General features: G+C 35.9%; 1 protein-coding gene across 33 annotated transcripts in view; it reads left to right on the top strand.

The window, feature by feature from the left end:
- CCSER1 (coiled-coil serine rich protein 1) overlaps positions 1 to 12,259 on the top strand; it is a 648,564-nt gene that overhangs the window by 414,028 nt on the left and 222,277 nt on the right. For 31 of the 33 annotated variants that reach the window (XM_086888587.1, XM_086888585.1, XM_086888622.1 and 28 more), the window contains one exon: positions 8,038 to 8,115. In XM_086888587.1, the coding sequence (XP_086744713.1) occupies positions 8,038 to 8,115 (78 nt within the window). Of the gene's footprint in view, positions 1 to 8,037; positions 8,116 to 9,652; positions 9,877 to 12,259 lie in introns of those variants that run through there. The other 2 variants (XM_086888592.1, XM_086888620.1) reach the window with 1 other exon arrangement.

The following is a 12,259-nucleotide window of genomic DNA, read 5'->3' as shown; positions in this document are numbered from 1 at the left end:
TACATTGAATGTTTTGTAGCATCATCTGCTAGTAATGCTACAGGATTTTCATAATGTTGTTATGTTGTACTGTATTCGTTTAAGCAGAGAGTTCCTCCTTTGATGAATAGTGATCATCACCAAGAAAACCCATGAGAAAAATTACAAAAAAATAACTCCAACCTTTCCAAAACGAATGTTCTGGACAGACTGAAATTCTGTTTGTGTACCCATGCAGAACCTGGCAGCATTTAAAGTCATGTACACCATAAAAGTGGTAAATGTGGTTGTTCTGGAAAGGGATAAAGGAAGAAAAAACCTCAAAGTTATAAATGGTGCTTCCTTTCTTAACTAAATTTAGTAGGTTTGTGTCCATTTACATGTTAGCTTTGTGTGTGTGTTTGTGTGAGCACAACTGCCAGCCTGAATCATGAGCATACCACCCAGAGGTGATGTTGTGGCAGTATATTGCAATGAAAGCAAAAGGGCAGAAATAATCTAATTAATTTTTCCTACTCCAGGTTCTTAGTTCATGCTAGACTATGAGAAAAGTACTGTGCTGCCCCATGAGACAAATACTTGAAATAAATATGTTTATACCCTTGTTCAAGACTTATTATTTTCTAAGTTGCAGTTATTTCTGAAAAACCTGAACATGAGTTTGCAAGCAGTTTAATTAGAGAGTTTGTCTCATCTCTATTTTCAGCTAGTAAATATAAGAAAAGCATAACTTACGTGGATTTAAACTTGCTTCTTTTTGATGATTAAGTTCTTTAAAGGTCAAAAATTGGTGTATATAAAACCAGTAAGTTTGTTTGGTATCTTAAGAGGGGGTATTTAATACTGTTCAGTTAAGTAAATGAGAGCACGAATTGGAGAGCATTCCACTGCCTTAACTGTGATGTCCATTTAGATAAAAACGCTGTGTAAAAGTACTGTGAATCAATGGTGTGCAAGTTGGATCTTCGAATCTGAATGTGTAACTCTTCTTTGCAGTGATTTTCCAATTCAGTGTTGTACTGAATGCTGCTCTGTTGAGGGCTCTGAGACTCTAACTGAGCCCAGAAATTCCCAGCTAAAGTGACTGTGTTGAATTTAATGGTGTGAGGAAGTCTGCTTTACAAGGACACGAGATTTGGACTATATATTTATGCAGCACGCTGTAACTCTTCATGTAGCTTCACATGACATTGAAAAATAAATCACTTCTTGACTATTTTTCTTCAAATATTTGTGGAATGATCAAGTCAATGGCGCTAATGTGAGGGGTTTTTGTGTTTTGCTGCTGTAAGTCTTGGTGTCCCAATATCACCATTTCTGAGTTATTAAACTGGGGTAATACTGCCTCCTCATCTTGTCTGTTGGGTGTTTTATATTTTGGGACAGGATTTTGTTTGTCTAGATGGTCCTAGCAGTCGGTGTAGCAGTGATAACCAAAGGATATATGGGTTGAAAGAGATGGTTAACTCACATCATCCTCTCCATTAGGTGAGTTACTATAAGACTTAGTAATAACACCTTGGACATCTGGGTGCAACCACAACACAAATTAAAACTAACAACAATGCTTATTAAAGCTTCAAGACTGTTTGTAGAGATAATTTCTACATGCACTCCTGTGCTTGATGTGTCAGCCTTTTGAAGGGTTATGACTGCACAGCTGCTTGTTTTTCCTTTCCTTCCAGTAACTTTCTCAGGTCTTGGTTTTTGTTGTTGGGGTGTTAAGATTGGCATCACTTGTTATGGCCATATTATTCACAGAGTGTGACCATATAAAATTTTTATTGCATTGCATTATTCAGAGCACGCATGGCCATGTCTGGGCCATATGTATGCGATTTTTTCTTTTTTTTTGGGATGTGATCACTAGAAAAGGTTCTTCTATTTTTTAGTGACATGTTTACATAGGTGTACATCTAAAAGTAGCTATGAGAGCCATAATCAGTAAGGAAATGACAGCTGGCTATTCAGATTTACTGAATGACTGAATGATAGAAATAAATAATATTTCATATATGGCTTTAAAATTTAAATCATAAATTCTAATAGCAATTTAGCATTCTGTTGATGCAACATCTAAAACAGTAAATAATTAATCAAAATACATCTACTGTCAAGAAATTCTCCTGATCCAAGAAATGCAGTAGGGTTTTTTTCCACATGGAATGAACAGATACCTCCCACTGTTTAATGCTATATTTTAAAACATCTTCCCAGGATGCTTTTGAAAAATAACTTAAAAACTCAGGTACATTTGCAGAATCCTTGTTCTGAAATTCTGAGATGGTGTCACATACCTGTAAACATTTATTTTTAATTTTGCAGCACATACACGAGTGGTAATGGCAATTTTTACAGTACAGCACTGTCCAGTCAAATAAATGAGTCAGAAAATACCATTTTTGAGACTGTTTTCCTGTCTGACATTTGTCAGCTCAGTGGACTAGGAGATTCACTCTTTGTGTGTTTTCTCTTTCTAATTAGATAGACTGGGCTCTCAAAGTTTGAAGTCATGTTTTATTGGTAAGGTCATACAGCACTCAGTGAAAGAGGAAAGTTGTTATATTACAGAACTTAGAGATGAAAAGTTTAAGACAAAACTTGGGATTATAAGGATTGTAAAACTTGAAACAGCAATAAACCCTCTGTGGTTAGGCTCTAGTAAACCTTTGCAGTACTGGAAGGTTAGCTGCCATGTCTACAGCAGGACTTGTAACTCTGTTAGAGATTTTAAACCTTGCTAGGTATTGTTGATCTTCAAAGACCTATCATGAAGTGATTGCATTTTTAGAAACTGTCTTTTTTCATTAGATGTGTTAAATCTCAGCAGTAGCTAATTATTGAGGTGTTGCAAACTGCTTGGAGACAGGCTTGTCTTAGCCTTTCTTGATTCATACCTGGATATGGTGTTCTGATGGAAATCAAAGCAGAAGGTGTGCTGTCTTTGATTCCAGATGCCATAATGACCATATGCATAGAAATCTGCCTTGTGTTTCACTAAAGTCTTAAAATGTAAAAGCTGAAAAACTGTCTTGCTTTGTGTAAGAGTCCTATGTGAAAGCTGTAACTTTTCTCTAAAAAATTCTTTTTCTGTTTCTCTGATTCTGCTGCATTTCTTCTGTATTCTTCTTTCTCTTTCTGGTTTTCTCAGCCTCCTTTGGACTGAATTCTTTAGGGATCCTTCCTTGTGGGGAGCCCTGCTTATATCAGTTCTTTAGGTTTGAAGAAAACTCCAGAGCTCTTGTTAGAATCTTGTTTCTCATGTTTATTAGAAGGTCATCACAAAACTTGGCAGGTCTCTCCAGACTAACTCAAGGTTATATCTTCACAATCGGGTACATTTGGTACAACAAGGTCTTGTGGCTCACCCTGTGCTTGATGCACAAAATGGCCCTGAAATATGCAGTTCTTTTATCTTTATACCTATTTTTACTCAATTAACAATAGACACATATATTATTTTTCTTAATGACCCAATGACCCATCACCTCTGTGCTGCACTGCGGCGTTCTCTGTCCAGTCACTTACTACTACCCAAAAACCTCTAGGAGAAGAACATGAAGAAGAGAGAAGAAAGACAAGAGACAACACCCTAAATCCTCCATCTTGTCGCTTGTTCTCTAAACTTTTTCACCCAGTCATTTAAGAAAACTTTCTAATCTACACACTTAAACTTTTAGCTTTTTCTGTCTAACTTGAACATTTGTTTTCATGTATCACCATGAAAACATGCTCATGAATTTCATGTTATATGAAATCCAGTGTTTTTCTGGATCTTAGAACTAAGTATCAGAAACAAGGACACACACTCTGTATTTCAGACTCCAACAAAAGTAATGAAATGTTCTCTGAAATTCCATGTAGTTTTGGTGTTGTTTACAGTGATTTGACAGGACTATAACCCTCAGTGAAACCTGCATTTGTACATACTTGGATGCATTCCCACCAAGTTTTCTCATGTTTTTCTCTTGATCAATGGGATAGTTCCCTTGGGGATGGTCACACCCGTTTGTTACTGTGGTTGCAGAATAATGCCTCTAAATTTATTGTGGCTATTTAGCACCTCAGTTCTTAGTACATTTATGTATGGATATCTGAACCAGGTTGTAGCTGTTTTCTCATGCTGTGCTCAAGAGACAGCTGGGCTTTTTGCTGGGCTTCACAAAGTGTTTTCAAGTGTGATGTGACTCAGCTGTACTGCAGCTGATCACTGGAGCTATGCTGTATATGATATGTTTTCTTCCCAAACTGAGACTGAAACCAATAGGGACTCAATTTCTATGGAAATAGCTGTCATAAAGTCAATTTTGTAGCTCATTGTAGTCTGTGAATTAGGTAGAATAGATGGTGGAAAGCGGGTTTTTTCCTTCTTGTTATCCCTTTGCTGTCTGCCTAACTGCTGCTGTTGATTAAGTTTAATCCCAAATCACATTGGAATTAAAAGACTTTACATTTTTATAACTCTCCTGAAAAACTGGTTTTTTGCCCCAGTTCTATGGTGAACATAAGTTGTTATTCACAGTGGGGCTCATGCCTGAAGCAAGGGAAACAATCACATGTGAGTTGCAAATCTGACTGCAATGTTGGTGGCTACTGAAGGCTGTTCTGGATGTATGCTGAGACAAAACACCACATTTATCTTCAAAAGGTTTTAGAATAATCTGTAAAGACTATGGAAGATAGAGGTAAAAGGTTAATTTATGAGATTTTATATTTTTTAATCTAAGTAACAATAAAGGTGAAACAGCCATTAAGGGAAAAAAAAAAAAATCTTTAATATGCTATCGGTTACACAAAATACATTCTTTAGGGATGAAGGCCACAGCTGTACTGGACAATAAAGTTTTGAGTCCTCCAAAACACCTGAGGCAGTAAGTTTTACTCCTTGATTTGAGCATTCAAAGTAATTTTCAAGCATTTTCTTTTTGGAATTTGCAATTAAACAAAGCACCACAAGTGGTCACCATGGTGTCACTGGTAGGGAATGGGATAAGAAAACAGTCACAAAAAATAACTTTGACCTGTGCAGTCAAAGCTTTGAAAATTGTTTTAATGCTCATCTGTCAGAAAACCAGTGTAGTGTTTCAAGATGTATCAGGCTTTACTGACTGCCTAAATCTAAGTAACTGACTACTTTTTTCCTACTATCTGTCTTTCAGTAGTGAAGACTAAGTAATTTTCTCACTTTTTTGTCTCACATTTCACTTCTCTTTTTTATTTGTACTATTTTTCCTTGCATCAGTTTTCAGCTGATGTCTGTTGTCTTCCTATTTCAGCACCTTTTGATGACTTATTACAAGCATAGTAATAAAATCTAAGTATTCAAACCATGACACTGTTGTATCAGAGCTGGTTTGAGATACAAACTATGTGTGAACTTATTCCCATGTGAAGAAATAGACAGGAACATGATCTTTATTGGTCATGGTCTAATGCTTTGCACTATGGTTGTTGAAATACCACAGTCAGTAATCTCAGTAATTGGAGCAACTGCAATGACTGAGAAAATGTCCTTCCATGTAGTTTCTCTTTCTCTGTCCTTTCAAAACACACACTGTGATACACACACATGGGTACATCAGAGAGAGGGCTGCACTTGAATATTCCTGGCAGTGTTGCTATTAAAAAGGGCAACAGCTCTTTCTGCCTTTTCACTGATTAGGATGAACCCAGGAAATAAAAGTTTTTCATGCTCTTATCTGTGTCACCTGCAAATGTACTTTTGTGCTGTTTATTTTAATAAGAGGCAATAACAGCATACAGAATGGTAAGAAAAGATGCTCATTAATGCTCTCACTTTAAAAAAGTCACCTCGGAGTACTTTGGCTGATCCTAAAAATATTTTTAAATAAATTATTTGGTCCCTTCTTGGTCTTTAGAGAGGCAAAGGTACCTATTTTGTTTACCCTGTAAAGAAAAAGAATAAGGAAAGATCTATTTGCAGTCTTTTTACTAGTTAGTGTGTTAGAGGAGGGGGAGTTGACTCCTCTCAGATACACAGAGAAAGGGCAGAAAGCAGGACTGGGTCACATATGGAAGAAGTTAATAATTATTCAATTTCATTGGAAAGCCTCTGAAAGAAGGTAATTTTTGTCTTGTAGAATGGCAAGAATGTCTCAAGGAAGTTTCAGGACTTGAAAAAACTTGAAAAATTTCTTTACAATGTTACCTTATAATAGTAATCATTCCTAGGCGTAATGCTGTGAGGGTAGTAGAAGGCTGCTGTGGGAATAGATGTCCAGGTAACTTCTTTGTTATGAATCAAGGTTAAAGCATGCTGCCTGGCTTGTAAAGATCTTCCATTTTCTCTTTTGCTATACTTGAGAAAAAAGAAGAGGGTTTTAGTTTCAAACTTTCTTTTCCAGTACCTGGACATCTAGAAATTTCAATTTTTCCCATTTTATTAGTTAGCTCACTAAAAGTAAATAAAAAATATTACCATGTTAATGTAGAATCAGAGCTTGGATATGTTAAAAATGGATCTCACTGCATATACCTAGTTAAATGAGCAGCTCTGGGAAAAGGAAAGGGTTTTGTTATTCCAACCTTTCTAGCTTTCACAGTTAATTTTTTGCCTTAATGAATATTTGGCTTTATTCTGGTTGGGTTTTTTTCCCTGCTTTTCAATCTCTTTTTTTTTTTTTTAAACCATGTATTTGTGAATCCATCCAATGTTAAATTTGATTAGATACACAGTTTAATGATGATTTTGCTCCAATCACTACATCACTTGAACACCCAATATCTGTCAGTATCAGTTTATAGCTAGAAAATGGAACTTAAGAGCAGTAAAATATGGTTAAATAAGATAGATGTATAATAATGCTTATTTTTTGAACATGTAAAAGTCCATTGGACAGTGGACTAATAAATTCAGATCTCAAGAGGACAAAGCATTTCTGTCAGAACTAGGATTTCCTTTTCTATGAGTTCAATTTTAACTTGGTTGTTACATCAGCAAATTTGGGCTCAAGAGTTTTGTACAAGTGAAGAGATCAGTCTGAATTCTGTTTCCCCAGCCCTTACTTGGAGAGTTGAAATAGTGGAGATGAGAATCACTGAGGGGTTGACTTCTTTCTGCTGTTTACTCAATGAAGTGATGTGCATACCTTTCCTTGAATCAAATAATATGAGAACTTGAGAGTCAATTAACTTGAAATTCAATTTAAACGAATTCTGTTTTGTTGCAATACATGCCTGTCAGTAACATTCAATAATATTTTGTAGATGTTGAAGAATTTGAGTTCAAGGTAAGTATTTTTTACAGATACAACTGAAATATTAAACTGAATCAGTAAGCAGGAAAACATAAATCAATGAAGTAAATAACTTTGCGTTTTCCTTCCCCTCCTGTGTGCTGTTTCATGCCTTACCTACATATTTACAGTTGTTTCATAAAATATGTTCTCCTGGAAACTAAAGTAGTATGCTCAAGGCCTTGATGAGGATTAGCATGTTTAGTGATGAGATTCAAATGAAGTATCAGAATCCAGTTTTTTTTTGTGTCAAAGCAGCCGGATATCTTTGCTCAAGCCTGTTCATTGATTCCATGCCACACTTCTAAAAATTACTGAGGTACAGAGGGACAAGGATGGGAAAAGCAGAAACCAGTGTAGTACCCAAGAAATGCTTAGGATTTGCTAACATGTGTGCATTAGGGGAGGGCAGAAGTCATCTCAGTGTTGTGATCTGCAATTTTCTTAATGTTTAAAAAAAAATAAATTATTTGTTTGCTGTTGGAGTGGTGCTGGTGTTCCCCACAGCTGCTTGGTGGTTTGTAGCTCTGTGTCTGCCTCAGTGACATGCTTCTTGTGGGTCCCTTTGTATCACAAAGTTAAACTGGCTGAGTCTACTCTGTGTAAGGCAGAGACAAATTTATAAAAGCATATAATAGGAAGGAAATCAACCTCCCAGTGTGAATAGTGCCATAATAAATCTATTTCATACCAGCTCATACCATACTCATGCATGAGTTTTGAATTTCTCTGGATGTTTGGAGCTGCAAAGCCCAGTGAGGAAAAACATGACTCACCTATGCAATGTTATTTTGTTTTACAGGAAAAGGCTCAGTGCTTTCAGAAGGCTCTTGCTTCCCAAGCAGATAAATCCACACAGACAGAACTCGTAGGACATGATGTAAGTAGCTGTATCAAACAGTATTTTTTATCATCTTTGTGGGTGTTCAGACTTCTGTCAGCTGGTTTGCCTCTGCTGTTGTTGTGTCCGTGCATGGATTTGGCGATTCTAAAGTACCCTCAGAAACATGAGAAGATAATTACAGCTACCTGCCAGCACACCAATGCCCTGTTAATTTTAGGCTTTATGAAGAGCTGAGAATTTGCATAAATGAATGCGAATGGTATGTATTAGTGTTTTGTAAGTTGGTTTTTTTTTCCAGTATTTATTTGCACACTTACTGACAGTTAATGAGGTCATTATGTTTAGAATTGTCATGTGCTGTCCAAACAGGATTTGAAATTTGAAAGATAATGGAATAAGTACAGTTTTGCCAAGTGATGCTGAAATTCTGTTCCCTAAAGAGCATCTGCCAGAATTTCTCCTAGAATTTGTATTGATTGTATGTATCCTCATGCAGTAATACAGTCAAGGAAGATTCCTTAACTGTAGAAATACTATTTCCCCACTTCTTCTAACTGCAGGTGTTCTGTCTGTGGAATGTTGCTTGAATGTATGTAAGAGATTCTTGTGCCTACATGAGCCTCTTGAATAATCTTTGTGGAACATTTAGCACAGTTCCATTCTGTGACCTGTGCAAAGTCTAACAATAATTCCTAAAAACTGTTCTGCAAAGTAGTGCTATGGTTGTGCGTTGGTATAGATCAACATGCTGTTTTAAATTTATGGAAAGAACTCTGGAATTAAAGCAGGCTTTGAAGGCTTCCTTTTAGTTTTGTGTCTGGAGCCTTAAAATTTTGTCTTCTGAGGATAGAAACATCAAAATTTCACATTCTAGTATGAACAGTTTTATCTGCACTTACTACTTTTTGTGGGTTACCAAACATGAACCCTTATGTTCTACTGTGTCTGTGAAGGCATGTCTGGTGGAATTTACTGGAATTCTGAGGTGTGTGTATATATTACCGATGAAAAATCCATAATATTCAAAAATACTAAATCATTTTCCTATGTTGCAATCTCTATCCATGTCTTCTGTGACAATTATCCTTCACAATACTTTCTTATACATTAGATGTTAAATAAAATTCTTCCACTGAAAATGGCAACAGGAAATATGTAAAATTTGGGGGATTTTTTATGTTGCTTAATTTATTTTGGGGTTATGTTGTTTGCTTGAGGTTTTTTTAAGCAGATGTGACTTGTGCATTAGGTTGTTTTCTCCCAAATCAAATATGTAGTATTCATGCTGCAGGAGTTCACACTGTCAGTAGATTACATATTTTTTCCTTTTTCCAGTGTGTGTTCCCTTGGAGTTTGGTGGGGAGTAAAAAATAGCATTAGAACCTCCTCCCCCAGACAGGTACAGTTTTCTGGCTGAGATTTGACTGTTACATGTCATAATAACAACAATAAGTTAAATAAATCCTTTTCTTTAGCAGCATTCTCTTCAATTAGTGGAACTAATACTTTGGAGACTTCCCTGGTAAAGTGTCCCCACCTTGTCACGGTTGCAATAATGTATTATCTCATACAGGCTTTTGTAATGCAAGAACAGAAGGAAATGTTGAATGCTTTTTCTATGGAAGAACACTTCACCTGTATTTATGTGGTACAGAGTTCTTGTGAAAATTCCATTGCAAGGGATTGATTGCAGAGAAATTTGAAGGAGTTTACAGAAATAACACAAGCCTGCTGTGATCACAATGAGGGAAACTCAGCACGAAGGAATGTGCAAATAAATAGTATTAACACTTGTAATGTTGTTTAAACTTTTTTCTCTTTTATTTATCAGATTGTGTAGCTTTTCTGTGAAGGATAACTATTAATGATTGGTTGAGCTGTGTTTCTGTTGAATCCAAGTGGCAATTACATTTACATTCTTTGCTTTTGCGTGAGATTTTAAAGAGCAAGTTACAACTGTGGCTAGTATCTGTACATCATTTTATTCAGGATGTCAGTAAGTGCATACAACTACAAGAATGTTGTGCTAATATGAAATTCGATTAAATAGAATAATAGAAAACAGATCAGACAATACAAGATGTATTTTTCACCCCATTAGTCACATTCTGAGAATAGTATACATTGAATACTATAGATCTGGTTTAAGAGATAAGCAAAAAATTTAACTTCATTTCATCATTACAAACTTGCTGCTTTCATTTAAAACAAACAACAACAAACAAAACCCCTCACATTTTTATTTTTCCTTAATTCAAATTTAGAAGCTACTAATAGTTGGATAAAAGTGCTCCCAGGAATTTGCATAGCATTATTTCATAAATGTAATACAAATATTGATATACACTATACAGTGTAATAATTCAGAAATGCTTAAAACGGTGCCTCTATGATTAGTTTGGTTTATATTCTCATATATTCTTGTGTTCCATTGTGCAATCTTAAGTTACCTGTTTTGCAGTTGAAAAAACTTGAAAAAAGGTTAGTCCCCAAAATAAAGCACTGCTTGGCTTTATTTTTTTGTTTCTGGACATCTCCAATAGTTGAGACAGTTCTTTAGCCTTGGAGTTCATTTTGATATGTCATTAAAAGTAAATGGAAGTTCTGGCTTTGACTTAGATGAGGAATTAAGCCTTTTGTCCGTAGGGTGTACAGTAATGAAAAAAAGCTGGAGGCGAGTCTATATTTAGGAAGGAATGGGTGAAGAAGGAGGAAATGCAGTGTTTCACAGAGAGGAAATGTTCCTGTTCTTGTGGACTGCTCTGAAAAAGCATAAACAGTATTGAATGAGCATTTTGGTAAGTGTGTAAGCAGTTACCAGAATGGAAGTTGTTACAGCCTATTTTAGGCTAGTGGCTATAATGTAATTACAGTCAGATTCTGACTGTCAAGGTGATCAGTAAAATTTGGATGATGCAATCTCCTGCAATACCTTTGAATTGTTAGATAATACTTCTGATAAGCTCTGGTTTTTTTTCCCCATACAGCACAGAGATTTTTCAGCAGAAATTGCTTTAGAGTACTGTTTCAGTAAGCATGTAGAAGATAAAGTCTGTAGCAGTAAAGATAATGTTTCTCATAAAGAACTGTTTGAACTGGATAGCAAACTGCTTAATGTCTTTTCTGTATTAAAATGGTCTAATGCAAAACTTAATTATGGAATTAAAACATAAAGTTTAAAATAATTTTGGATAAGGAAAAAAGAGGGTCTTCCATGATGAGAAATGCTTCAGTGTCCTTAAGTGATTAACTTGATGACTTTGCTACTTGAGGAAATTGAAAGTAAAATATCGACACAACTGCTGTATTCCAGGGAAGACATTGGAAGGGACTCATGGTTTCCATAAAGGCTAGTTGCTTTCTAGTGCATCATGTGCGAGATTCTTCGTCTTATGATTGACCTGAATTTATTCTGGTTTTCAGTATGTGTACTGGGAATCATTTAGAACATGTTGGGAGTCTTGCAGAAAGAGCCATGTGCACAACAAATTGATGTCAAGGCTGCTAAATAATAGATTATTAATATGTCTTCAACGATCAATGCCAGTTTTAACCTCTTTCACCTTCCTGTGCTTTCAAAGTCTTCCTTTATTGAGAGATCAAGGAATAATTTCTTTCATGTCAATCAGGTTGCTAAGGTGGACCGGAAGAGGAACAGATGCAATCAGCTGGCACTGGGACTGATTACAAGATTTTGTTAATGGGTACAAATCTGATAATGGCTGCCAGCTAAATAGGTAGTCCAAAGTATCATGCAGGCATCACACAAGCACTCTGCAGCATCTGCCACTGCTGGTTAGTTTTCATTAAAATGTGTCTCAAAACAGAATTAAGCAATCACAGGACAATTCTTATTTCTGTCAGCAAGGGAAGTACAACTCAGCACCACTTTGTCAATCTTTATCAGCCTTTGGATTGAAAGAGTTTGTACGTAATTTTATTCTCCACAAAATGGAACTTCCTAAGACCTGATGTGATTTCTCCAATGTCTTTTCTATGTTTGCCTTCTGCTGGTGTTACAGATTTCATATCTGAGAACTGCTATCCTGTTTGCTCTTTGTCCTTCATACTGGGAGTAAAGCTGATGTAAACAAGTTTTGGACTGGTCCTAAATTCATTCCCCATTTAATGAACATCCTTTCCAGTGTAGTGGTCCTTACATTTTGTATGATGCTTCTGA

This window comes from Cyanistes caeruleus, chromosome 5 (genome assembly GCF_971803275.1).
Source record: "Cyanistes caeruleus chromosome 5, bCyaCae1.hap1.1, whole genome shotgun sequence".
Classification (NCBI taxonomy): Eukaryota; Metazoa; Chordata; class Aves; order Passeriformes; family Paridae; genus Cyanistes; species Cyanistes caeruleus.
The sequence above is the reverse complement of the archived record's forward strand: the minus strand, read 5'-3'. Positions and strand labels throughout refer to the sequence as shown.